General features: G+C 44.1%; 2 protein-coding genes across 4 annotated transcripts; both read right to left on the bottom strand.

Moving 5' to 3' along the window:
- Positions 1 to 3,177: 3,177 nt before the first annotated feature.
- Positions 3,178 to 19,322, bottom strand: ern2 (endoplasmic reticulum to nucleus signaling 2). The gene is made up of 24 exons (XM_056408360.1): positions 19,017 to 19,322; positions 18,277 to 18,394; positions 18,147 to 18,180; positions 17,812 to 17,884; positions 17,649 to 17,721; positions 17,434 to 17,556; positions 16,398 to 16,499; positions 14,389 to 14,448; positions 14,072 to 14,288; positions 12,311 to 12,389; positions 11,975 to 12,125; positions 10,783 to 10,925; positions 10,472 to 10,648; positions 8,917 to 9,022; positions 8,652 to 8,726; positions 8,454 to 8,553; positions 7,523 to 7,712; positions 6,114 to 6,210; positions 5,806 to 6,005; positions 5,395 to 5,542; positions 5,129 to 5,256; positions 4,761 to 4,884; positions 4,592 to 4,659; positions 3,178 to 4,504 (listed from the first exon to the last, which is right to left on the bottom strand). The coding sequence occupies exons 1-24, from the start codon at positions 19,104 to 19,106 to the stop codon at positions 4,316 to 4,318; spliced, it is 2,865 nt and encodes a 954-aa protein (XP_056264335.1). The 5' UTR covers positions 19,107 to 19,322; the 3' UTR covers positions 3,178 to 4,315.
- Positions 19,323 to 20,443: 1,121 nt separating this feature from the next.
- On the bottom strand, positions 20,444 to 27,061 carry LOC130190039 (carbohydrate sulfotransferase 12-like). Of its 3 annotated transcripts, none has more exons than XM_056409174.1 (6): positions 26,820 to 27,061; positions 23,988 to 24,623; positions 23,597 to 23,739; positions 22,441 to 22,569; positions 22,055 to 22,307; positions 20,444 to 21,055 (listed from the first exon to the last, which is right to left on the bottom strand). In XM_056409174.1, exons 2-6 carry the CDS (start codon positions 24,510 to 24,512, stop codon positions 20,783 to 20,785), a joined length of 1,323 nt encoding a protein of 440 aa, XP_056265149.1. In that variant the 5' UTR covers positions 24,513 to 24,623; positions 26,820 to 27,061; the 3' UTR covers positions 20,444 to 20,782. The 3 variants fall into 3 exon arrangements, with proteins under 3 accessions (XP_056265149.1, XP_056265151.1, XP_056265150.1); XM_056409176.1 differs by having other exon boundaries at positions 22,115 to 22,307; XM_056409175.1 differs by having other exon boundaries at positions 26,968 to 27,061.
- Between the last annotated feature and the right edge of the window lie 576 nt (positions 27,062 to 27,637).

Here is a 27,637-nt window from a genome sequence, read left to right as displayed (position 1 = left end):
AATTAGATCAACTTCTTTTGGATTTAAAGCTCTCAAAGTTCACACACAGAAAAGCTGGAAAACAAAGATTAAAAATCTCAAACCTAAAGCGACCAAACAAAGACACATCAGCTGTTTCTTCTCTCGCTTTATGTAAACAAACAAACAAACAAACAAACAGAGTGCTGTGTCCTGGAAATGGTGTCACATGACCTACCGCCCTGTGCTGCTCCTTTGACCTTTGACCTGGAAAGCTGGTCGTTGTCTCACAGCTTGATGACATCACTGCTCTGCACATGTTAAAATAAAGAGATGATTAATATTAATAATAACGTTGCTCTGGCTTTCTGAACAAAGTTAAAACAACCTGTGTTTATAATCACTGGTAAAACCCCGTCGACCAATCAGAACGCAGCAGCAATCACGTGGCAACCAAACCACTGCAGCAACTTCCCTTTTAACGCACAACGACCCGAAGACAACGTGAATCTGAACTGACAGTCAAACAAGCGAATTCATGAACTTCATATCAACACAACCAGCCCACAGGCCCCACACATCACCATGGCAACCGCCACTCACCACCTTGCAGGTGGTGCCAGGCCTCTGGACGACCACCGGGCAACGCGACCGCTCGGCAACGCTCTGCCAACTGTTACGCAAGACCTCGCCGTAACACTTAGTCAGCACGCACGCACACACACACACACACACACACACACACAAACCCACATACACACACGTTTAGATGTGGCCTTTCTGCATGTGTACTCTGCATTAATGGAACAATAGAGGGTTATTACACGGCATATTAGAGCTGTCATTGAAATGAAAAATGCATATACAAAGACTTGTTGTGCCACCACACTATGATGTGTGTGTAAGTGTGTGTGTGTGTGGGGGGGGGGGGGGCGGGGGGGCTGCATGCGTGTGGCTGAATCTGGTCTGGTGGCTGATGTTTCCCTGAGGCGGTTTTGATTGGACCTGCGTCTGACCTCTGATATTTAATCATGAGGCATGTACTCCCTCGGTTTCTGCCCCTGACACACACACACACACACACACACACATACACAATTACACATACACACACACACACACACACACACACTGGATCCTCCAGTGAAGTATAAACAACAGTGGCTCATTAGCTGGTGATTTGATGACTGTCATGTCATTGAAACTCTTCTGCTTTAGTTCACTCTGACAGCTGTGTGACGTCAGCCCTCTAATGGGCTCTGCAGGATGTGCTCTCTCTCTCTCTCTCTCTCTCTCTCTCTCTCTCTCTGCTTCTTAATGAGCAGACAGATGACGAGAAACACAACTACACACGCACACGGTCCATAACCGTAAATAACTTCCTCTTTGTTCCTCTCACAGTAATTAAATTGAACTTCTGTAAACGATTAATCAAATAGTTAAATCCTGTTTGTGCCTCTGCAGCCTTCACGCTTTTCTAGAAAGTCGCATGTCTCCCTCTGCTGGCGGAACACGAGCAGTGCACTTTAACATTTTAGTCTATAGGCTTCATCTTTTATATTGCGACCAAAAAACGTAAGTATTACAATTAATTGTTTTGCAATTATAAAATCTAATAATAATAATATTGTATATATATTTTAACATTTTTGTCTCCAGCGATACTGTCAAACTCATCTTTTATGGTCTGACAAAAACACAGAAGTATTCAAATTAATAATTTGGCAATTATAAAATATAATAATAATAATATATAATATTGTATATATAATTCAACATTTTATTCTATAGCGATACTTTCAAACTCATCTTTTATATTGCGACAAAAAAAGGAAAGTATTAAAATTAATTGTTTGGCAATTATAAAATATATAAATAATATATAATATTTTTGTATATATTTTAACATTTTAGTCTACAGCAATGCTGTTAAATTCATCTTTTATATTGCAACAAAAAAACGTATTAAAGTATTGAAATTAACTGTTTGGCAATTATAAAATATAATAATAATAATATATAAAAACATTTTAAATTAATAACCCCCTTTGATTTTATAGTTTACAGTTACTAAATATAAAATAGAGGAAAGCCTCGGGATAAACGCAAGCTAGAGGAGAGCATAAAATATAAAGAGATTGACATTAAATAACTAATCTAACACGAGGGGTGTGATTAGAGTGGAGTTGTTTTGAATTGATTTTGAGTGTCAGTCTCCAACATTAATTAGTGGGTTTTGAGTGAATGTGTGATTCCAGCTGTTAGTCGTTGACATCTGGCAGCTCAGATTGTTTCACGGAGGAGAGAACATCAATTCTCACATAGCGTAATTAATATCTCATATTGCATCGTTACTGATGCATCATTTACTCTTTCAAATTACACGCCACTGCCGTTATTCTCACAACTCAAACATAAGCTGCACGAGGCTCTTCTCTCCACCTGATCAGACATGCAGCTGCAACGAGGTGAGACGACTGTACCACACATCTCTGCAATTAAAGACCCTAGTTAGCGATGATCACCGTAAATAAGAGTTTAATCAAATCTCGTGGATCCTGTCGCGGCTCGAGACTCCTGAGTATTCAGAGTTTTTATGCATCTTTCTCAGCTGGAGAATCGAGTGCACACTGAACATGTGGTCCTCCTGTTGCAGACGATACTCACAGCATGCACGTGTCAGCTAGCAGTTTTGACAAAATCTCCATGATTTTATATATTTAATGGTAATTTGATGTCATAATTATTTAATCTAATATTGTACATGTTAAAAGTCAGGCCACCATTGAATTAAGAATCTGTTCTTCATGATTCATCTGAATAAATGAGAAAAGAATATTCATATTATATAACAATTAATCTGTTTTTCTACAGTAGAGAAGAAGTTAATTCCTCTTTCTTTTCTCTTAAATATCAAATATTTATGACGAAATAAACAATAATCATATTGAATTTTTTTGGGGGGGGGAGTGCAATTATTTATTATTTATTCATATTTAACACTAACGATATTTATTATTTAACTTAAACGTCATGTGTTCACGTTCCCTCGAAGTATGAAGCTGCTTGAGAATAATGTATCATCCATGCCTATAACATAATAATTTTAAGTTTGACTTTCAAGTCTCTACATTATCACTTTCTTCTTTCCAGTAACATTCAAACCCATTTATGTTGAAACTGAGAAGAGTTCACAAACAAACCACGAGACGCCGTTCATTCATTTATTCTTTGGCACACCCAAAGCTTCAGTTTAATTCACTCATTCACAAAAAAAGTACAAAAGTTTGGATTCTTCATCATTCATCATACTGCGGACCAATGAAAAGCCTTCGTCCGGTACAGGGAGCCGCTCCACACATCCCTTACTCTCAAAAGCTCAACGACATTCAGGAGTGATGCGGTATTTTGCATTTCTGTTGGAAATATCTACAAATTTAAAAATAGAGAAGGCCACGTTTTAAAAGTGCCGATGATTTTTGACTGTTCATTATTTAGTGATAAAACACGCCTCAGCACATTCTTCAAAGTCGAAGCTACATTCGGACACGCATGTCAAATACATAAAAACAAAACGAGAGAAGTAAATATTATTTTCCTACAGAGGATCTGAAGCACAGCAGAGATGTATTCAGAGCTAATATAATATAATATTAATAACATCCCCTTACACAATATTCTCCTGTCAGAGGGAATTGGCCGCGAGTGAATGTCTTTTTTTATTTATTTTATATTTATTTTTATTAATTTAATCATAAAACAAATTGCCTTTTCTTTTTAGTTTAGTGTAATATTATATTTAAATTATCTAAGTTCGAGATACACTTTTAAAAATTAGATTGTTGCACGTCTTACTCTTCTCTCTCTCCTTCTGTAAAAAAAGAAAAAAATCTGTGTCCATTTCTGGAGGTTTATTAGCAGAAATGAAATATAATAGTCAGAACTATGTTAACATGTGTGTTTAATTGTATAAAATAAAATAATAATAATAATAAAATAAAAATCGTATAAAGCGTCTTTTTAATGTCTAGAAAAGCGCTAAATAAATTCAAAGTATTATTAATATTATTATAATCACCTGATTGCATTCAAAAGAAAACTTCTGATGGAGTTGCGCATTAAGATGTAGTTTAAAAACAGTTTATCATCAATATAAATAATGTGTGCAGCTTTAGTGGAGGAGTGCTTTCTAATTTAATCTTTCCTGATCGACAGCTGTAGAAAAATTCAATGGATCTATAAAAACAACTCAAGCCATATAAAAACTTTTTCTCAACAGTGCGGGCTTTACAAAAGCAATAGAGGGGCACCGTTGCTGCTGCGCACACACACACACTACGTCGGTGTGTGTGCAGAGTCAGGTCATCTGCTGTCGGGGGGGTAGGTAGTAGGGGTGGAACAGCCTCTCGTGGGAGAAGAAGTGCAGAGCGGCGTGCGTGTGCATCAGTAACCGTGGAAACCGCGAGGTGAAGTAGTCCACGAAGCCCTCGGGCAGCTCGCCGAGCGCCTCCTGCACCTCCGGTGGCAGCTCGTGGTAGTGGTGCTTCTGCAACGCGGCAACATAACGAGGTGTTTAGAAAGGGGGCGGAGCGACCGCGTGACACGGGTGGGCGTGTGTCGTGAGCGCGCTGACCTTGTTCCTCATGGCCCGCAGGAGATCTCTCACCGAGTTCCCTTTGTACGTCCGGAACCGCCTCAAGTCTGCAACGCACGGGGGGGGGGGGGGGGGGGGGGATTATAGACCACTGGAGGGCGCCATGTGATAAGATGTGGCGCCACGTGACGCCACGTGACGCGCGTACCTGTCTGCAGAGGCACGGAGATATGCATCCTCCAGTTGGTCCGAACCACCGCCCGGCCCGCCGTCTCCAGTTTGACCACGATGGGACTGTCTGACGGTTCCTTCTCGATGCGGTCGCTCACGTCCTGTGTACGCACACACACACACACACACACACACACACAATACAGGTCGATACTCAAAACCCTTGTCAGAAAATAAACATCAAATGTTTTCTTAAAGTCAAGCGTTCATGAAAACGCCTCCTGGTGGACAGGTGTTGTAAGTACGCATTAAACACAGTGGCTCTGTGCCCACATGCACGTTGATGCTCCTTCAATTTATGACCATATCAAAATAATACATCTCAGATTTCAGATTTCTACACACCTGGAAAAAGAGCAGCTGCTTCTCGGGGCTCCAGAAGAACGGGTGTTTGAGCGCCTGGGCGGTGCAGGGCCGCGACGCCGCCTCGGCGCCGATCATCTGCTCAATCAGATCCTGTGCTATGACGTCATCTGGTTACACGGAGAAACGGTTTTCACGTCATTATCAGCAGCATTTTTTTGAGATTATTATTATTATTACGTCTGAAAATTGCATGTAAACTATAAATACATTTAAAAAAACGTAATGCACAGGAAGGCCGCTCTCACCGTTTCTCCCCTCCATGAAATGTGAGAGTGAATATTCTCCTGAGAGGATGTTGACCTGCCGTCTCAACGAATCACCGAAGGGGTGCTGCCCCCTGCTGACCACATAGTAGAACACGCAGCCGGCCGAGAACACGTCCACCGCCGCCGTCTGAGCCGAGGGGGAAATAAATACAGCGTGTCCGGAAAAAATACAGAGAAACTACTCATCTCCACCTGAAAAGGTTTAAATCATTCTTTTAAAACTTTTATTTGTCTGTTTTTGAAAATACAAAAAACAAATTGTCATAAAAACTTTTAAAAACTGGATCACAGACACCTCAAGCTACATATGATTTTTTTTTTTAAACGTCTATTTATTTCTCATTGTGAAATATAAATTACATGCGTGTAGCATGTGTGTGCACGGTATACCGGTTTGTTGCCGGGGGTTTCTCGCAGGACTTCAGGCGCTATCCATCCTTCAGTTCCCGGGATTCCCGACCGTAAAGAGAAGCTGGTCCGGCCGTCCGGGATCTTCTTACAGAGTCCAAAGTCAGAGATGAGAGCTCGGACCCGACCCAGCGCGCTGGGGCCGGAGAGGAGGATGTTTCTCGGCTTCAGGTCCCGATGCACTGAAAGGGGGAGCGAAGAAGAAGAAACAGAGATGAGGAAGAGGAACCGGAGGCGTGTAGTCTAGGCGTGTGTGTGTGTGTGTGTGTGTGTGTGTGTGCGTCTCAGACCTATGTTGAGTGAGTGGAGGTGTGAGAGGCCACACATGGTCTGTCCCAGCAGGGTTATGGGATTCAGCTCAGGGAAGCAAGACGGATCCTCTACGTACTGCAGAGAAAACACATGACGTTATTCATGTTATTAAAACCTGTGGACACACACACACACACACATTTAGTCTGACTGACTCGACCAATGGGAAGGATCAACGGTGTAATCTGGTCCTGTGGTGCAAAAAGAAGATATTAGAATATCTTCTGAGCAAGATATTACTAGCTCACACTAAATAGACTTCACTGCTCTCTCAAACCGAGGCTCAGACGCACCGCAGCCTGTCGTGGTTTTTAATATTGACCAGAAATGCAATCACAGGCGGCAAACCAGCCTGCTTCTTGTCGGCAGGTCTAACGCATAATCATCTCGAGAAGTCCCAGAGGGACGTCTTCTACTTCCTCGGCAAGAAAACAAATCAACTGGAAAAACTAATTTGAAGAGCCTCCAGTCAGTGGAACTCATGACTTATACATGATAAACAAATCAGAAGAAATATCTACAACAACAACAACAACACTGAGACTAACGAGGGAACACACAAAAGGAAAAACACCACCGGCCTCGATGTCACCGACAACATCTGCACATGAAGTGTAGATACGTTATTGTGTTTGTGTGTGTGTGTGTGTGTGTGTGTGTGTGTGTGTGTGTGTGTGGTCAGACCACAGAAAGATAAGAAACTGCTGTTGAGAGAACAAAAGAGGTGCGACAAAGCAAACAGGAGACTCAGGTGTTAATCACTCTCAGTCTGGACACGCCCACTCAGGTGTTATGATTCCAGATTAACTGGAAACACCTGATTGGCTGTTCAGTCAGGTTTTTTTATTTTTTGTGGTGGGATGCTAACGACTCCTCGACGACTGGAATTCTCCAATTTTGCCAGTGTTCAAGTTTTATTTTTAGTTCCTCATTTGATCAGCTCACTTGACTTTGGCTGAAAGACTCCAACTCCCATAATGCATCACCACCAGGAGGCCAGTGCAGGCTGCTAATTACTTTAAGTTGGAACACCTGGAAGTGGAAGTTCTCACTCAGGGAGAGAGAGAGAGAGAGAGAGAGAGAGAGAGGATCCTCTGGTACTGAGACACATTTTGTTATGATGTGCTTTGAATTAATTTGTTGGATTGAAATTGTTTCTTTACATTTTTGTATAACTTTTGTGTGTTTTGAAGGTTTTCAACCTGATGAACCAGCCAACTAAGAAATAAATAAAAATAAAAAATATATATATATATATTTTGAGCTGTGTTGAAAAGAGTTGTCCTGTGATTAACCCCTTAGGGGTTTGTGTAGCAGGTTGTTTCAAGGTGGAGATAAAACACGTCTGAACTTGACGGTGACAGGAAGTGGCGTGGCGAGGCCTGACCTGCTGCAGGGTGGCGGCGCACAGCTCGATGGCGATGTACGTGAAGAGGCGGTCCCTCTCCGTGCAGAAGTAGCGGATGACGTTGGGGTGAGCGTCCGACTCCCGGAGTATCTGCACCTCGCGCTCCGCCACCTCGAAACACTCGGGCAGGATTCGCTTCACCGCCACGTGCCGGCCGTCGAAGTTCCCCCTGAAGCCCCCCAAAAAAACAGAAGGCCACGATGTTATACACAAACTATTTAGTTTATGTAATAAATGAAGTGTGTAGCCGGGGGAACACATGTATAATACGCAAAGATTACAGTATTTAACATCCTCTTGGTGGGAAGTATGCTGTTGCAAGCAGGAACTATTAGAAATACAAATACTTATCAAAAACTGTTTCTCTGATGGTGTATTCACTAATAAAACAACTTGAACAATAATGGCTATGTAATAAATTAAGTGGGTTGTCGGGGGAACACATGCAGGTTTTATTATCCTGTGTACAAATTAATTATAGTGTCATTTAAACTCCATCTGACATTTGGTTAAATTAAATATTCTGCTATTTTATCTTCTGTTTATTTATTTTATTGCACCATCTTTTACAGTGTATTGTACTTTTGCTCTTAAGTCTTAACTGATGAAATGTTATTGACAAATTGTTTTTAATTGACTATTGTACCGCACTTTGTCTGTGATAAGTTCAATATAAATAAACTTTACTTAATTAATAGGCAAATATTACAGTATTTAACATACTCTTTGTGGGAAGTATTCTGCTTCAAGCAGTGATTATTAGAAATACACCTACTTATAAACAGTTTCTCTGATGGTGCGCTCTCTAATAAAACAACTTTCAACATTCAGCTGCAAGCAAACTAAAAGTAACAGAATAAAAGAATCAATATTATGATTTTTACACCCGTTAAAATCCAAACCACCGTACCTGAAGACGAAGGTCCCCGCCGTGCCGTGTCCGAGCACCTCGGCCGGCGTGAAGGAGATTTTCCCCACCTGCACCTCCTCGCCACTTCCTTCTGAGAGACCTTAGAGGAGGAGAGAATGAAGCGGCGAGATATTAATATTCATTTCATGTGGCGTGGGACGAAAACAAATGCAACTATTTTTGCAGTGAAGATGTTACCTGCTGTGGGTGTGTTTCCGCCGGCGCCATTTTGAACCACGTCTGAGGCGGGAGGACTCGACGGAGGCGGAGAGTCTGGACGCGGAGAAGTGGAGATCGAGTGTTTATGAAGTGTGAATACGATATTCAAGATGTCTCGGCGTTGAGGAAGCCCGCTGCTTCGACGCCGACTCTTTTCATTTGAATAATCCTTCATTTCCTCCAAGTGCAATGAAAGGAAAGCAGCGGCCATTAAACACCAAAGCCTGACGGGGGAGCGACTCACCGCCGGAGGGGTCAGCAGAGGTCACCATGTTGGTTTGCATGCGCTGGAGACGAGACTCAAACGCCTCCTCCAGCTGCCTCTGAGCCTTCAGCTGATGGGCTGCACGCTGGAGACACACACACACACACACACACACATGAAATGCCGTGAGGAGATGGAGCTGAAGCGGGAGGGAGACGGGTTCTATTATAAAACTCAATAAAAACCCAGCGACGACCGGTCTTAGACGTGGTGGACCCCTCCGGGGTGGACTTTGCCGTGCCAGATTTAAAACACTGGTACCGATGCTGACTTGATTTGATGATGTCACCTTTAAGATGTCCTCATGTCAGACCGGGTGTGCAGATGTGATATTTGCTGTGGTTTTTCTAATTATTTTGTATCTATATTTTGATCGGTTTGTTGTTGTTCTTTACCCTTTTATTTCTCCTTTTTCTTTGTATTGTATCCTTAAAGTCCCGTCTTGTTAATTTGTCCAATCAAAATGAATATATGCATGAATCGACAAAGATCGACACGATCGTCTTCATATGAGACGCTGAGCTTCGTAGTTTAATCACAGTGCACAGGAGCTGGCCCTTTGGAAAAGGTTTTGTTTTATATATTATGCACATTTGGTCGTGTTTCCGCCACAGAATCGACCCGATTGGTGGAATAGTGTGAAAACATTTGCAGGACTTGTCTATTTATGAGTTATGATGCTTGTGCATCCTCGAAAGCGTGCTCAGAATAAATAAACTATAACTCCGCAGCACACCTCTGTTCTCCTGCTTCTACCGTCACTATTTATATCGGTGCAGTTTGCTCCCGTTTGTTTATTTCTTTGAGAGAAAAGAAAACGTAATATTAACCTGCATCCCCATATTCAGCATTGTAACGTGTCTTTGTGAATGCATGTGGCAAACATTATGCAGGGGTGTGCTTTTAAAAATATATATATTTTGAAAGTTCAACCTCAGCTTCTATGATAAACTGCGTCACCTGTACAGACCCGTTTAATTGTCAACGTGCACCGTCACATGGTAAACAAAAAATAAAAAAAATGTGTGTTATTTTCATTTAACCCTTGTGTTGCCTTAGGGTCAATTTGACCCGATTCAATATTTAACCCTCCTGCCGCCTTAGGGTTAATTTGACCCCATTCAATGTTTAATGTTGGTGTTCTTTCGGTAGTCAACAAACAAACATAAAGTGCCTCACACTTAAACTTGAAAAACAATATTAATTCTAATAATTTTATGGAGGTTTTAATTGCTGGCGTCAAATTGACCCCAAGGGTAAAATATGTTAGTAAATATAAAGGAAACAGGAGGGTTAAACATTGAATCGGGTCAAATTGACCCGAAGGCAACAGGAGGGTTAAAGAGTTTGAATGGGCTTAAAAATTCATGAATATTTTTGTATTTTTTTAAAGCATTTAAGGACAATTTATTTGACATTTCTGTCCTCCAAGAACATCATAGACACTTTTTAAAATATTAGTTTTAAAGTGACGCACGAGTGTTATATTCACACGGGCATCTAAGCGGCAGACGGACATGAGACCCAAACTCACGACGGGGTAGGTGAGCACGAGCGCCAGCCATCCGCCCAGCAGCAGCGTCAGCACCGCCAGAGTCAGGCGGTCCTGAGTCATGTAGACGGGCGTCACGGCGGCCCATCCCGTCGACCTCCCGTCGACCCCTCCCCCGTCGGCATCGGTGTCGCCGTGGCTACGGGCGACCGCCTGGAACTGAAGGAGAAAAACAATGGGATTACGATGAGGTTCGTCGCATCGATCTGCGGAGGGACGGCAACAACGTGACAGAAGAGCGTCGCCCTCTGATGTCATCGCTGTGATTCCCCCGAGTCCGAGCCGGGACTCACGTAGCGCCGGTGGTAGTAGGAGGCCGGCGAGCCCGGCGAGGCCGCGGGGCGAGGGGGGATGACCGCCTCCCCGGAACGCTGCAGGCCCACCGGGAAATCCCTCAGCATGGTGGTGTGAGCCACCGGAGGGAGCTCGTGATGACCTGAAAACACACGCGCGTCACGCCGTCAGAGCTGCGCTTCACGTCCGTTCTCCGCTCCAACAAATCAAAGAGAAATATTTAAGCGTCGAGATCATCGCGTCACTTTTTCTTCTTGTTTTGAACACTGAAAGGTTTCCCCCGAAGATGGAAGAATTAAATTAAAGAGCTTAACATTTGAAATATCTGAAGATACGTGGCTGGATGCCCGGGAAACACAGGCGTCCTCCTCCGAGTGACGGGACTGGAGCCACTTCTGCTGGAAAAACACGATTCGCTTTTCTTGTTTTTTTTTTTAATCTCTCCCAAACAGAAGTGTAACTGGCACTAATGTGGATGAATCATGTGTGATCATGCTCGTGTTTTATGGAAGGACGCAGCACCGATCACCTCAGAAACAAACAAAAAGACTCAAGATGACACAATATAGAATTTAGAATATGTCCAACTGCTGGATTCTTTGTCAATATAGTTAAAACACATGGAAATAATGGTGGAGTTTAATGATCTTCTTCTTCTTGTATGGATATTAATATGTACCGTGGACAATATTTTATTTAGAATTCGGCAAAGGATTTCGATCATCTCATGACCTCATTTATTTATTTAGCTTTTTAGTTTATAATATATCCTTCATTAATTCATGTTTTTTTTTGTGGGGCTTAGTCAAATATTTAGAACTGAGCACAGAGATTTTCCCGCTTTTCAGAAAGATTACATAAAATATTATTCAATAACTTATTCAGTTTTTATCATAATACAAATTAGAAACACAATTTAAATTGATTAAACTGATATTTCATCAGTACTCTGCCCTTTAGTCTTGGTAAACACAGCTTTTATAAAACAAAAATTATTATGCTTATATATATATATATCATAATCAGATGTTTTACAATGTGGAAAAATATCATAAATAAAACATATAAAAAAGAAAAGGACTCATTCAAGAAAAAAACAGAACCGTGATATTGACTCTTTTTACCAAATAAACATAATCGTAGTTTGTTATACAAAGAATTGTTTAGTTAGACCAGTGTGTGTGTGTGTACCGATGAGCAGCCAGTGGTTTTTCCGGCTGTTGGTGCTCCCCGGTGGATAGCGCACGTCGGTGAACGGCGTGATCTCGCACTCCCCTCGCTTGCTGACCGTCACGCCGGCCGTCACCGGTCCCTCGATGCGAGCCAAGGTCAGTCCCCGAGGCTGCCGCGGCAACGAGAAACACACACTCGGGTCACAAAACCAGCCGTCTGCCCACACAACAGGCGTGTCCGTCGGCGTGCGACACACACCGTCATAACCGGACAGCCTGTGTGAACGCACGACGGGTTCGTAAGGAAGCCGAGTGTGTGTGAACGCATCACGAGATGAGTTCACGTTCAACCCACCACCAACGAGACTCCGTGGTGGACGAGGGAGGTGGAGGCGTAGAGGTGGGAGTCCAGCTTCCCCACGTAGAGGGTGGGTCTGAGGAGGAAGAGCAAAGCCAGGTGAGTCTCTCAGACGCCGGCCGATAAATGATGAGGAAACATCAGGAGGAACTCAGTTACTTCTGATCCCGGAGATCTGAAGTTACTCTGAAGTCCTCGGCCACGTCGCAGCGTAGCAGCGCTTACTTCAATTTAAACTAAGGTTTGTGTGTGTGTGTGAGCATGTGCCTGCTTGTGTGTGTGCTTAAGTGCCTGTGTGTGTGTGTGTCTGCATGTGTGTGTGTGTGTGTGTGTGCGTGCATGTGTGCCTGTGTGTGTGTGCCTGCTTGTGTGCGTGCTTAAGTGCCTGTGTGTGTGTGTCTGCATGTGTGTCTTTGTGTGTGTGTGTGTGTGTGCGTGCATGTGTGCCTGTGTGTGTGTGTGTGCGTGTGTGCCTGCTTGTGTGCATGCTTAAGTGCCTGTGTGTGTGTCTGCATGTGTGTGTGTGTCGTGTGTGTCTGCGTGCATGTGTGCCTGTGTGTGTGCGTGCTTGTGTGCTGTGTGTGCATGTGTGTGTGTGTGTGTCTGCATGTGTGTCTGTGTGTGTGTGTGTGTGCGTGCATGTGTGCCTGTGTGCATGTGTGCGAGTGTGTGCCTGCTTGTGTGCATGCTTAAGTGCCTGTGTGTGTGTCTGCATGTGTGTGTGTGTCGTGTGTGTCTGCGTGCATGTGTGCCTGTGTGTGTGCGTGCTTAAGTGCCTGTGTGTGTGTGCCTGTATGTTTGTGTGTGTGCCTGTATGTGCATGTGTGCCTGTGTGTGTGTGCCTGTGTGTGTGTGTATGCATGTGCCTGCATGTGTGTGTGTGTGCCTGTATTTGTGTCTGTATGTTTGTGTGTGTGCCTGTATGTGCATGTGTGCCTATGTGTGTGTGTGCCTGCGTGTGTGTGTGCGAGTGCCTGCGTGTGTGTGCCTGTGTTTGTGTGTGTGTGTATGCATGTGCCTGCATGTGTGTGTGTGTGCCTGTATTTGTGTCTGTATGTTTGTGTGTGTGCCTGTATGTGCATGTGTGCCTGTGTGTGTGTGTGCCTACGTGTGTGTGCGAGTGCCTGCGTGTGTGTGCCTGTGTTTGTGTGTGTATGCATGTGCCTGCATGTGTGTGTGTGTGCCTGTGTTTGTGTGTGTGTGTATGCATGTGCCTGCATGTGTGTGTGTGTGTGCCTGTGTGTGTGCATGCATGTGTGTGTGTGTGCCTGTGCGTGTGTGTATGCATGTGCCTGCATGTGTGTGCCTGTGTTTGTGTGTGTGTGTATGCATGTGCCTGCATGTGTGTGTGCGTGTGCCCGTGTGTGTGTGTGTATGCATGTGCCTGCATGTGTGCCTGTGTGTGTGTGTGCCTGTGCGTGTGTGTATGCATGTGCCTGCATGTGTGTGTGTGTGCCTGTGCGTGTGTGTATGCATGTGCCTGCATGTGTGTGCCTGCGTGTGTGCGCCTGTGTTTGTGTGTGCCTGCGTGTGTGCGCCTGCGTGTGTGTATCCGTGTGCCTGCATGTGTTTGCCTGTGTGTGTGTGCCTGTGTGTATGTGTGTGCGTGTGAAATTGTCAGTGTTGTCCTGTAACGTCTGAGATCCTTTCCGTTCCCTCTCTGATAAACGATGTTTTATACGATGTTTTAAACAATGTTTTATACGATGTTTTAAACGATGTTTTCATTCCTCTTCCCGTATTCACCGCTTCACTCACATGAGCTGCGCCTGCGCGCTGGCCTGCTCCTTCACGAACTGGTAGCTCCACTTCAGCGTCGCGTGTGCGTCCTCCTGCTCGTCGGCGGAGGAGAAGGTGAGGAAGCGCAGCGTCTCCATGGCGAGGGACAGGTGAGGGGCGTGTCTCAGGGAGTCGCCCGAGTACAGGTAGACCCCGACGACGGGCGAGCCGTAGTTCTGGCTCCACAGGACGTCGCCTTGGAAACGGAAACGGCAGAAGTTCAGCCCGAGGAAGACGAAGAGGAGGACGTGAAGAAGCACACATATTCACACACACACACACACACTGCCCTCTACCTGTCTCTCTGTCGACTGTCACCACGAGGCCGTCGCCGCTCGACACCAGGTGGGCCATCTCTGCAAGGGCAAAGGTCAGTTTGGTTGTGGTCGTTTTTAAACACTCATTTCACACTAATTTTCTGAATACGTCATTTAAATTGAGACATTTTAAATCTATATCTCGGAACAAAATATGCATCAGAATCCACTCTGGGTGTGTCTACGTGCAGATGTGCCGGATACGTGTGTGTTCAGGTGTGTGTATACGCGTGGGTTTAGATGTGTGTGTATATGTGTGGGTTTAGGTGTGTGTATATGTATGGGTTTAGGTGTGTGTATATGTGTGGGTTTAGGTGTGTGTATATGTATGGGTTTAGGTGTGTATATATGTGTGGGTTTAGGTGTGTGTATATGTGTGGGTTTAGGTGTGTATATATGTGTGGGTTTAGGTGTGTATATATGTGTGGGTTTAGGTGTGTATATATGTGGGTTTAGGTGTGTATATATGTGGGTTTAGGTGTGTATATATATATAGGTTTTAGGTGTGTGTATATGTGTGGGTTTAGGTGTGTATATATGTGTGGGTTTAGGTGTGTATATATGTGTGGGTTTAGGTGTGTATATATGTGTGGGTTTAGGTGTGTGTATATGTGGGTTTAGGTGTGTATATATGTGTGGGTTTAGGTGTGTGTATATGTGGGTTTAGGTGTGTGTATATATGTGGGTTTAGGTGTGTGTATATATGTGGTTTAGGTGTGTATATATGTAGGTTTAGGTGTGTCTATGTGTGGGTTTAGGTGTGTGTATATGTGTGGGTTTAGGTGTGTGTATGTGTGGGTTTAGGTGTGTATATATGTGTGGGTTTAGGTGTGTGTATATGTGTGGGTTTAGGTGTGTGTATATGTGTGGGTTTAGGTGTGTGTATATGTGTGGGTTTAGGTGTGTGTATATGTATGGGTTTAGGCGAGTGTGTCTATGTGTGGGTTTAGGTGTGTGTATATGTATGGGTTTAGGCGAGTGTGTCTATGTGTAGACGTCTGGCTATTGTTTATTGTTATGCGTTTATTCTCCTGCTCTCTAGGTGGGTGTAGCAGGGGGAGGAGGGGGGGGGGTTGTTATACGTTTGTCTACGTCAAGAAAAAGATAGAAAACAATGGAGGTGTCAGATAAAGTGCATGTGTGCTTTTTTATGTGCCGTCAACATTTCCAAAGAAAAAATATATAAAAAAGAAAATAAGAATACTCTGAGAGACAATTATGAAATGTGTGTCCAAGAGCAAATAGGAATAAAGGTTCACAAACATCTTGAGAAATCCACAACAGATTTCCTGGAGTCTTGACGTACTTTCTTTTAACTAAAATCCCTTGACAGATTTATTTTTGACATTTTGCCAACAAACCCGAACTCCTAAAGTGTAAAGAAAAAGATGCTAAACTGGATGTCGAGGCTCACAGATACTGTTTTTATCTTTATTTCATTTGACTAGCAACAACAAAGCAAACTATATTTTCTCTCAGGGGGGGGAGGGGGGAGGGGAACCGGAGGTCCGGTGCTCTGCTATCAGCCGTAAACGCCTTGTACATATACAGATACACACACACAGACACACACACACACACCTGATGGCGCACTGAAGACAAAGCCCATGGAAGCTCGGCTAACACCTCAAACCACTCGGGGAGGGACTTCCTTCGCGTTACTTTACTCCACTTTAGCCTAACAGGATCACTGTGTGCAGCTATGTGGATGAACGGCTGAGAATCTATAAAGGTCAAGTAGAAGCTCGACCTCTAACGATTAAAATACGATGTTCCCTTGTGTTCTTTAATTCCACCGCGGCTCTCCTCAAACCCGTTCTCGACACACGGGACACAAACGAGTGCTCATTGCTTCTCACAAACCCGGATGTGCAAACGGTTCATCAGCTCAAAGAAATCCGGCACGAGTGAGCATCCACATCCGCGTGTGTGTGTTTGTGTGTGTGTGTGTGTGTGTGTGTGTGTGTGTGTGTGTGTGTGAGACGTACTGTAGTCCTGTTTGTCGTCGTAAGGCGGGGCGGAGTAGTCGTTGTACGTGGCGTTCCAACGCAGCTCCTGGGTCTTGGTGTCAAACATGGTGACCATGTATTCTGAGGAACAACAAACAAACAAACAAACAAACAGGTACAACGTTCAGAAAACGAAATCCGAGATGCTGTTACTCGGCTCGACTAGAGAACTACAGGTCTGCCTCTAGACTAGAGGACTTCAGGTCTTCCTCTAGACTAGAGGACTTCAGGTCTTCCTCTAGACAAGAGGACTACATGTCTTCCTCTAGACTAGAGGACTACAGGTCTTCCTCTAGACTAGAGGACTACAGGTCTTCCTCTAGACTAGAGGACTACAGGTCTTCCTCTAGACTAGAGGACTACAGGTCTTCCTCTAGACTAGAGGACTACAGGTCTTCCTCTAGACAAGAGGACTACATGTCTTCCTCTAGACTAGAAGACTACAGGTCTTCCTCTAGACTAGAGGACTACAGGTCTTCCTCTAGACTACAGGTCTTCCTCTCGACAAGAGGACTACATGTCTTCCTCTAGACTAGAAGACTACAGGTCTTCCTCTAGACTAGAGGACTACAGGTCTTCCTCTAGACTACAGGTCTTCCTCTCGACAAGAGGACTACATGTCTTCCTCTAGACTAGAAGACTACAGGTCTTCCTCTAGACTAGAGGACTACAGGTCTTCCTCTAGACTAGAGGACTACAGGTCTTCCTCTAGACAAGAGGACTACATGTCTTCCTCTAGACTACAGGTCTTCCTCTAGACTACAGGTCTTCCAGTCTAGAGGAAGATCCCCGTCATTAGACACCAGCCCCTCCTGAACCCTCTCAGATCCGGGTTCCTGGACTTGTTCCTGTCTTTGCATGAAGCGCTCCTCTGTTGTTCGTGGGAGGATCAGCGGCTTGTGTTTGTCTCCGTGTCGTTGGCAGTGAGCCACCGGCCTACGACTTAGTCCGTCTATATATTTGTGTCCTTATCTTCTCTTCATAAATAATCGGTTTAACAGCGAGCATTTGGTACCCGTGCGTCCGATGTAGAGCAGCGGGGCGTTGGGGCAGATGGACTCGGAGGAGGAGGTGGTCAGACTGGTCTGCTTCTCGCCCGTCTCGGGATCCACCACGAACCACACATCCTGCTTTTTACCTACAAACACACACACACACACACACACGTAAATTCTAACAACGTATGTATACGTCTCAAAGGATTGCGTAACAATAACATACTGCGTATACCTGTGTAGAGGATGCCATCAGAGCTCCTGCAGGGAGCCGATTGGACCAGCTCTGGGATGGTGAAGGGCAGTTTCTGTGGGCACATTCAAACAATGGAGGTCGGGGGTCATACGGTGAAGAATGACACACACACACACACACACACACACACAGCATTGTTTACCATCAGGCCTTCCTTGTATTTGCCTCCCAGGACATACAGGCTGCCATCATTGGGGTCTGGCAGAAAACCCGGCCTGCAGAAAAGCAACCGGTGATTATTATTTTTTGTATATTTAAATTCCTTTTTACCTCTTTCAGCACCGATACTGGTTCTAGTCCCGTCCTCATACCTTTGTTTGAATCAAAATATGTTTTAAAAAATGTATTAAAATGCAGCTTAACAAGCGAAAAAGGAAACAAAAATAATGTAAAAATTGTCGAACAGCGCTCAATACTTTGCTATTCATAAAAATAAACACGTGTATGAGTACATGCATGTGTTTGTGCGTCACTCACTCTGTGAGGTACACAGGTACTTGGATAACGGGGTCTGAAAGAAGCCAAAGAACAATTTAAACGTGACAGAGGAGAATTAGAAGTGTAAGGAAAAGGGCATTGACGTATATGTGTGTGTGTGTATGTGGACCTTCTTTGAGGGTCCACTTGATGTCCCCGGACTGTTTGGAGACGGCGTGCAGACTCCCGTCCAGCGTGGAGATGAACAGGAGGGATTCTGGGAGGGTGACGGATCTGACCCCTCCAACCTGATGGACCACCAGAGAGAGAGAGAGAGAGAGGGGATTCAAGCCAGCTGCCTGACAGTCACGTGTCATGTATCTGAGATTTCAGCACAGCTGGACTACAGTTTGTGTGTGGATGTGTTAGTCGGGAGGTCAGCTCTGCTCTCATAATAATTATATGGTGTTCCTCATTTAGCAGGATATCCTTACTCCTCCTCCTCCTCCTCCTCCTCTTCCTCCTCCTCCTCCCAACACTCACACCCAATGCTAAGGAACTCGTGTGTGTGTTCACCACTCCCATATTTACCCACCAACGGGTGACAGCCAGCGAACGCAGCACTGAGCAAAGCTCCGTGGTACGAACACACATTGAAAACACTGAGCCAAGAACACCGGCGCAGGGACTCTCATTGCACGTGCGCGCGCACCCTCTCTCTCTCACACACAAACACAGAGAGAGAGGTAGTATTAACTTTCTTCAGGCAATTTCCACTAAACGTCCTATCATGGAAACTTTACTCGAGCCTGAAATAGACAGAGAAGCGCAGCGGGGTGCCAGACCCTGCTGCGCATAAATAGCAAGCCCCATAAGTATTAAAAACAACAACAACAACAACAACAACAACAACAACACAAAGTGTCGTACCTGAACCAGCTTGCCCTCCCAGGACAGCAGGAGGAGGGACAGCAGCAGGCGCCCCAGAGCCCCCATGACCCCCAGCGCCCTGCTTCTCATGGCTCTGAACAACCGGAGCACCGGAGCTACTGAACTAACAACAGAGGTCGAACTCTCTCTCCATTTCCAGCGCGTGCGTCCATCCGTCAGAAAGTTCAGTTACACATGGCGAAAAGTCGCGCGCGCTCAAGTCGTCCTCTAATCTAGCAGTGTCGCTTTAAATCCATAATAACAGTGACACCGCCGTTTGGCACATTTCCGTGCTGGGACGGAACCGATGACGTCGCGACAGTAACTGTCAAGCAATGAGGAGGGCGGAGTCCGGCTTTCCCCCCGCCCCCCTACGCGCTGAGTGACAGGCGGCTCGGCCAATGGGAGGAGAGGTTCGCAACAGAAGGGGGAGGAGCTATAGAAGCGGCTGGAACACGTGGAAACAGACAGCGGGGCAGTTGCGAACCAACAACAGCGGCTTTTTGTGCAATGGAAAGTCGTGGAGGGCGTGATTGTTTGTTTTGTTCACTCTCTCACTCCCGATACACTCCCAACGCGGTGCGTTCACTCAGATACTGAGCTCAAGTACTCATTAATGTACTTGTTCTTTCATTGAGTATTTTCATTTTCTGTAACGAGACTTTACACTTTTATATTTCTTAGTGTAAACCTTTCTTTCTTCCTTCCTTGAATGGATATTTATACCCCACTACAATTAAGAGGCAACTTGTATACTTATAATAATGTTACACTCTTAAAGGGTTCATTCTGCATATTAAGTGTGTTCACGATTGATACTTGAGTACTTTTTGGTAAAAATACTACTGTAGTCTAATTTTACTTTAAGATGGACTCTAATACTTTCATAAAGCCGGAAGACTAACATCTAGATTGAATTTTGAATGCTAAAAATCGAAGCAGTATAGACGATATCCTGATATATTGTCCTTATTATGGATCCAGGTCAAACAATGCTGGACCCTTAAACCCATAAAGTAGGAGTAGCATATTCTCATGAGAACCTCAAAGCAGCTCGCCATCTACTGACGTGGTGAGTGTATTGCCTTCATATGAAGTGGGTTAAGAGAGTGAGAATAGTTCAATTATTAACAAGAAATAGGGAGAGGGGGGGGGCGGTCTGTTTTAATATAACTAATATATAGTATTTCCTACACCAACAGTTGGTTTAACTGTTACTTAAAATTAAGAAGTGTCTTGAGATTTTTATTGGAAATTAGAATTTAGTTGATAAAGGTCCTCCACAGCTACAGAATAAATTGAATATCCTGTTTAAGTGGTACTCCCTGGACTATTACAAATACCTTACTGACATTTGACTATTTTACATTGTGGTATTGCCACCTTTACTGAATTAAAACAAATATTTCTTTCACACGCAGTTGAAATAAAGTCACATATACAAAAACATTTATTTCTCTGCAACAGAATTGTCAGCCAACAGTTAGCATCAGTCCTTCCCCAATGACTTACCAAGATACTAATAACAAAATACGATTCAAAGTGCCTTTATGTGTGGAAAAACCGACTGGGATAAAGCTGCTTGTGAGCAGGTGTGCTTTAGATATGTAAAAAATAAAACGCAATAATACTGGGAGGCACTTCTGTCAATAGAGGTATGCACAAAGCAAATGAAACAAACAGCATCATCGACCCGTTAGTCTTCAAAAGGCATTTTCTGGCTCGCCGTGGGCTCTGCACACGGTGGAGCGCCCAGTGGGCGGAGCCTACTGGTGCAGCGTGCTGTCAGGTTTGGGGTAGCCGAACATCTCAAAGTCTGGTTCGTACAGCTTGTACAGTTCTCTCCTCATCGCGATGGGAATCTGTGCGAACCAGTCTCGCTCCCAGCTGGCCGCGGTGCGGTTTCGAGCCCCCGAAGGGAAGCGGAGCAGGTGATCCACCTCCAGAAGCTTCAGCAGGTGCTCCGCGTCGGTTTCCAGGGTTTCTAGTCGTCCAATGAAGTCGTACTTCACCTGGCACGGGTGGCACAGGCGGTACACCTGAAACACACGAAGAGCAGCTGTTTATACTCGATGTATTGGCAGACATGGAAAACAGTTCACACACTTTTTTACTCCTGATCTGTATTTATTGCCCCAAATGTGTTGGCTGAACTGCTCAGAATCATATAAATGAAATTATATAGAGTAGTCCACATGATTTTGATAAAAAACAAAAGTCACAATACACCACTAAAATAAATGGAAGAGTTATTGACAACAGTTAACACAAGAAAAAGAAAAAACAATTAGAAATAAAACTGTAGAAATCAAATTTTCTTTTCGGAAAAATATTAAAATGTAAGTCCCATTCCAGAGGTGCAGTTTTCCTGGTATCTTTTCCCCATTACTGCACAACTGTGAATACATGAATTAATGAGTTTATTTATTTCGATCAACAAAATATACAACCACCAGGAATTTTAAAAAAATTACAAAAAGAAAGATACATGTGGCTGACCGAAAGGCTGCAGCTATCTAGCTCATAAGTGCTCTAACTTATGATTTCTTGAAAACTTAAAATGTACTATAAAAGTACCTTTTGTATCATAACAGCCAAAATAGTGCAAACATCAACAATGACGATAGATAAGGGAAAGAAGTCCACGATACACTGGTTTGGTCCTTTAAAGTCGATGTGTCCTTGAGCAAGGCACTTAACCCTGAGTTGCTCCCTGTAGCTGTGTCTACGGGGTATGAATGTAACATGACTCCAAATGCTAAATGTAAAGTAAAGTTAGTGTCAGTAATCTTGAGAAACTAGTTCATCAACCGAGTATGATAGATAATTTAAAAAATTAAAATAAACCCCCTCCCAGTGTTGCCATCTCTTTCCCAGTGAATGGAGCTCGCAGCACCTCCCACAGTCAGTAAGGTCCGCAACCCTGACACTACAAAGCCACTCCCCTAAAATCATCACCCTGAACGTAAACGATCAATTCATTGGTGCAAATCAAAGGATCGGACCGGTTTACGGCCACAGACGGCAGATGTTCAGACCTCCCGCCGCGCGGTCGTCTTTATCTCGCGGAGGCTTTCCCAGCGGCGCGAGGCGAATACCTGCCGCCAGTGTTCGTTGAAGACGCTCTCCGTCTCCGTCTCCGGATCCAGCAGGTACGCGACGAACTGCTGGAACGACGGCTTGACTCCGGCGGCGAACGCCTCCGCCGCCGTCTCCGGCAAACCGCCCGACACGTTGCCGTAGCGACGCAGCATGACGGAGCCAAACTGCTTGTAGAAGTCCTCGTTGGGCCTTAACAAAACAAAAAAATCAAACGCAAATACACACATGGGAGTGCGGTTGAATCGAAGGTGGAGCCCACGTCTCTTCCCTCTCAACTCAAACACCACCACGCCCGCTCCGTCACACACACACAGACACACACCTTCCAAACTTGTTCCTGAAGGCCGAGATAAGACGCACGAAAGGATCTCGAACAAACAGGAACTTGGTGTAGTGCTGGAGCTTGAGTGCCATCAGGTGGCGGGACAGAGAGCCATAGCGGCGCCAAAACCTGGCGGGAGACACACACACGACACCGTGAGGGCAGATTATACCGGAGCCGGTCGATCCCGAGCAACTCTGGGAAACATCTGGCCACTAAATGAGATGAAAATGAAGCCTGAGGAGTCCTGAAGCGGGGGGAAAAAACAGAAGTTAAGGTGTGTATATCTGAGCACAGACGGCTCCTGAGGGGAGAGAAAGATCTGTCTGTGTCCGCCCCCCCCCCCCCTCCCCCCCCAGTAAGTCTTTTCCACTCTCCTCTTCCAACTCGGTAAATAACTCCTTCAGCTCACGTGAAGCTTCTCAAACAGTATAACTGAATATTTAAGTGTTTTCGTCTCAAAAAGGAGCGCCTTGTAACCTTTCGTGAATTAACGCCTTTTTTACGATGGGGTGGAGACGGAGTTCCTGAGGAGGAACACTGAGTTTCATTAAAGTTTCTCAAGTTCTGGACAGACATCCTGATGTGTGTGTTTGTGCGTGTGCGTGTGTGTGTGTGTGTGTGTGGTTTGTTTGGCCTCATTTGAATACCTCATTTGTCTTCATCTCTCTGTTTTCCATGTTGAATTGATGGAGTTTTTTTTTACTGCGTTGTTAAAGACATTATGGGCTGGGCTTGGTTTCTCAGTGTGGCCACATGTCGTCTTCTTCTTCTTCTTCTTCTTCTTCTTTTTAAATGCATCGCTTTTTCCAGCACAAATAATCAGGATGTTGTTGTGAACACGTATTCCTCATGAGATATATGGATATATATGTTGGTGGTGTCTTTCTTTTTGTTTTAAATAAATTAGTTTTGTTCCTTTCTTAGCGCTGGGAAGTTAGAATCATAAATCCCTCTTTAATATCTATTTTATAATGCTGTGAAAATCTCCTTCACGATAAAGTTGTAATAACATTGTGATAGCGACCATTATTTTTTTATTTTATTATTCACTTAATGTCTCCAATCGGCTGCTATGTGTGTGTGTGTGTGTGTGTGTGTGTGTGTGTGTGTGTGTGTGTGTGTGTGTGTGCGTGCGTGCGTTTATGTGTCATACTTGGCAAAAGTGAGGTGGAGGGAGGAGTTGTGTACGAGGTCAGGGGGTACAGCCTCCGGGTCGGTGTACGGCTTCCCCGAGGAGGGCGAGATCAGAGACTGGGACAGGACCACCATCACTCGCTTCCAGTTGGTGCACGCCACCTGGGCGGAGAGGAAGAAAAGAGGGGAAGAAAAGAGGGGAAGATGAGGTGTGTGAGAGAAGACAATAGGGCAAAGGGACACGTGTTGGAATGAAGAACTGTGATTTTAAAATGTCTTTTTCTCACATTTAGATCCACAAAAAGTGACCTAACACACGTGTTCACACACACACACACTCACACCTACACACACACACACACCTACACACACACTCACACCTACACACACACACACACAGGCAGCGGTACCTTGGGCACGTAGCAGTAGATAATCTGGTGCGTGTCATCCACGATCAGGTGATCCAGCTCCCTGTTTGGGATCTGCTCAAACGCCCGAGTCCTCCCGGGGAATTCGACGGCGTCCTTTCCCGAGCACACGTCCCCGATCCTCCGCTTCCTCGCCTCCTGTTCCCTTTCGTCCTCGGCATTACGACTTCTCCCCTTCTCCTCCTCGTCCGCCCTCGTTTCCTCCTCCCTCGGCGCTAGCTTTTTCTTCCCTTCCTCCTCTGTACGCGCGTCAGCAGCTCCTCCCGTCTCCTCGGGCAGCGGCGTTGCACTCGGAGCCGTGGCGGGGGGAGAACTGGTCTGGGATCTGCCGGCGTACGTCGGGCGCGAGGGCGCGGCGGTCGTCCGAGGGTGAGGCGACGCGCGTCTGGGCTCCTGCAGCGGGTAGAGGTTGAAGCCCCCGACGTCGTCCCAGTAGGCGATGATCAGCAGGATCATGAACAAAGAGCCCAGGATGAACGCCACTCGCAGACCACGCCACGTTCCCATGGTTACCCTCGATCCAGAGCCGTGATTGGTGGAGGAAAGAGGAAGCGGTTATCTCAGCTCCATTGTGGCCATCTATCGCGGAAGGAAACACTTCCTGTTTGACACGTGCAACTGAAAGGAAGAAGAAGAAGAAAGAAGAAATACTTGTGTTGTCATATATTACAAATAGGAAACAGGAAATTTAACTGAGAACCGTTTTCCTCTTTTACAACTACGCACTGATTATGAAATACAAGAAGTGGATATTATATTAATCAAATGCTTTACAACATTGAATAAACATATGTACAATGTCAATGAAATATAATATAATAAAATAATACATAATGACAGTGGAATGTTGAGCACACCAAATAGAGTAAAGATATGAGTAAAAGTATAAATAGATGGGTTCTTAATTAACATTTAATAATATCAATATGTTCAGCTCCTCTCCACAATGTTTTTTTTCTGCTTCGTGGATCAGCTAAAAGAAAAGATGTAATACCGATTAATTAAAATATATATAGTGTATAAACATATTAAAATAGGCATGATGTGTGCTCTTTCAGCAGCCGGGGAGGATGAACACTGCCGAACCCCGTTTTCATCAGAGAAGTGTAACTGATCTATAAAGCATTAGTACATTAAATATTTACAATAAATACATTTCTTGAATCAATGTGTGTGTTACACACGTGAAGATGACAATGCTATCAGCTGCCTGGTTACCAAGGCAACAGCAATAAGCATCTCTCATTAACTCAGGTTCAGTGTTGCAACAAATAACAATCAAAAAATGTAACAAATTAAACAACACTAAACTGAAAAGAAATAAAATAACAACTTTAGTTTCTGCAAATTAGTTCTCCAGGTGTCAAAACAACCGTTCAGGCATATCATCGGAGGCCTATAATTTGTGATAAATAGTATGTGAGTGTCTGCAGGGACATTTATACTCACCAGAAACAAACATATATATATATATATACAGTATGTGTGTGTGTGAATTTAGCACCTTTCACATGATATATATTATATATATATATATATATATATATATATAATATAGTATAGTATAGTAAATATATATATATAATATAGTAAAGTAAATATATATATTATGTGACAGGTGCTAAATTCAGACAAATATATACATATGTGTGTGTGAATTTAGCACCTTTCACATATATATATATATAATATTGTTATATTATATAGGATATACTTTTCAAATGTTATATATATATATATATATTATATTATATATATATATATAATATACTTGGAAATGCAACATTTATTGAGGTTTACTGTACATACAAAAATGAATGTCTGGACAATGACTCAACATATGGGCTGTCATATATAGATTTCCTGCAGAATTAATACGATTATATTAAGTTATTGTTCCATTATAATTGTGGTTAGAGTATCTTAAAAGATTCAAAGCACTAAAAATGTGACCTTTTGAAAAAGTTTTTTTTTCAAAGTTTTTACAACTATACATTTTGATAATATGCAGGAGTAATTGTACATCGTGGTGGGCTATATGACTACTTGTTTTTTACTCAAGTAATATCCCAATACCTTTTTAGCCAAACCAATAATAAAGTGATTAATCCAGTGACGTCATCCATCATCTTTTCATTCTCAAGTCCAAGTGGGACATTTTATAAAGTATGTGCTATAACTGGTCCTGACCAGGGGCCGTGGGAACCTCAGTTGTCACACAGACGTGAACAAACCGGGCTGTGGGGGTGGAGGCCGCTCCGGTCCACAGCCTCTTATTGTCTGGCCCATAAGAACATCTGCCGCTGAAGCAACAACAAAACACACACAAAACACAGAAATACGGCTCATATTTTTAGAAAATTATAGTTTTTTTTTTGCGGCGCGTTCTCTTTCCACTTGGTTTTCACATCTAAACTCCACGTTGACTGGAGGGGCCTATTTAGAGAAATCAAACATCCGCGCACGCGCTGTACTTTCACACTCAAACACAGACACACACACACACAGACACACACACGCGCTCAAAAGAAGAAGACAAAAATAACATCACAAATTCCTTTGTGAACTTTAAAAGTCTCCCTGAAGCGACACGTTTGCAGATTTAAGTTGTACTTTAAAAAAATAATAATAATACAATAACTCGTCTCTTTCTGAAGCGAGGTTCAGATCTTCAGGCTGTGTTTATTTTTTAGTTAATATTTTTTCTACTCGCCATCACCTCCTCTCGCTTATACCCGGCACAATGCGCCCTTTCACCGGCCGGCGCCGGGATGCGAACCCCCTTCTCATGCGACGGCAGGAAGACATATTTACCTCCAGCCCCCCACTCGGCTTTCTCTCCACCACGCGCTCCCTCCCCGAGCGCCCCTTTGAGGGGCGAGAGACGCCGGTCGTGTTCCCTTTAGCGGGAGCAAAGCACCGGCAAATGAACCTGAACCACGTTGCTTCTTCCTCTTCTTACCCGGCGGAGGAGCTCCATGGTGCCGGTCCGTCCGCGCTTTTGTCGCCGGTGCCCGCTCCCTGTCTGTCCGTCAGCCCGGTGAGGAGACCGGGTGCGCTCGACGGGACCGTGGCCGTCTACGCTCTCCACATAGTCTAGCGACGTCTCGCGATATTTGACCGCTCTCATACTTCTACACGCACGCACTTGCACGCGCGTGCGCTCCACGCACACACACATGCTGACTGGATTCAGGCTGTGAAACCATACACCCGCCGACGCTGAGAGCCAAGAGAGCAAGATGGAAAGTTTTATGTTTAATACAAGTATAAATAATTACGGTGATTCAAAATTATTAGATATTTATTCATATAATAATCGACATTAGGCCTTTAAAATAGAAAATTATTAGATAGAAAATCAAGGTGAATTAAATAATACGATATAGGACAATATGTTCTTACAAAAAAGTCAAAATAACCACAAACTAAAATGACCTTGATGATATACGACGTTAGCATTTCGACTTTTGACATACATATTCTTCATTTCGAACTATTTTTTCTTTCTTTCTAGTAAAAATAATACAGCGCAACACACCACAATAAAGTACATAGAGTTAAGTCAGAGAAGCAATAACCAAAGTAGTATAATATATTAAGGAGATATTTTCTGCAGGGCTGTTGGAGTG

The sequence above is a fragment of the Pseudoliparis swirei genome, chromosome 24 (assembly GCF_029220125.1).
Source record: "Pseudoliparis swirei isolate HS2019 ecotype Mariana Trench chromosome 24, NWPU_hadal_v1, whole genome shotgun sequence".
Lineage (NCBI taxonomy): Eukaryota > Metazoa > Chordata > Actinopteri > Perciformes > Liparidae > Pseudoliparis > Pseudoliparis swirei.
The sequence above is the reverse complement of the archived record's forward strand: the minus strand, read 5'-3'. Positions and strand labels throughout refer to the sequence as shown.

Coding starts and splice junctions, on each gene's coding strand:
- ern2 (XM_056408360.1), bottom strand. CDS start 19,106: ATGAGAAGCAGGGCGCTGGGGGTCATGGGGGCTCTGGGGCGCCTGCTG. Junction 12,126..12,310: donor ACCACGGAGTCTCGTTGGTG/GTGGGTTGAACG, acceptor TTGCCGCGGCAG/CCTCGGGGACTGACCTTGGC. Junction 6,211..7,522: donor GCGCCGCCACCCTGCAGCAG/GTCAGGCCTCGC, acceptor TTTTCTCTGCAG/TACGTAGAGGATCCGTCTTG.
- LOC130190039 (XM_056409174.1), bottom strand. CDS start 24,512: ATGGGAACGTGGCGTGGTCTGCGAGTGGCGTTCATCCTGGGCTCTTTG. Junction 23,740..23,987: donor TCTACTGCTACGTGCCCAAG/GTACCGCTGCCT, acceptor CTCTCCGCCCAG/GTGGCGTGCACCAACTGGAA. Junction 22,570..23,596: donor CTCCACCTCACTTTTGCCAA/GTATGACACATA, acceptor GTCTCCCGCCAG/GTTTTGGCGCCGCTATGGCT.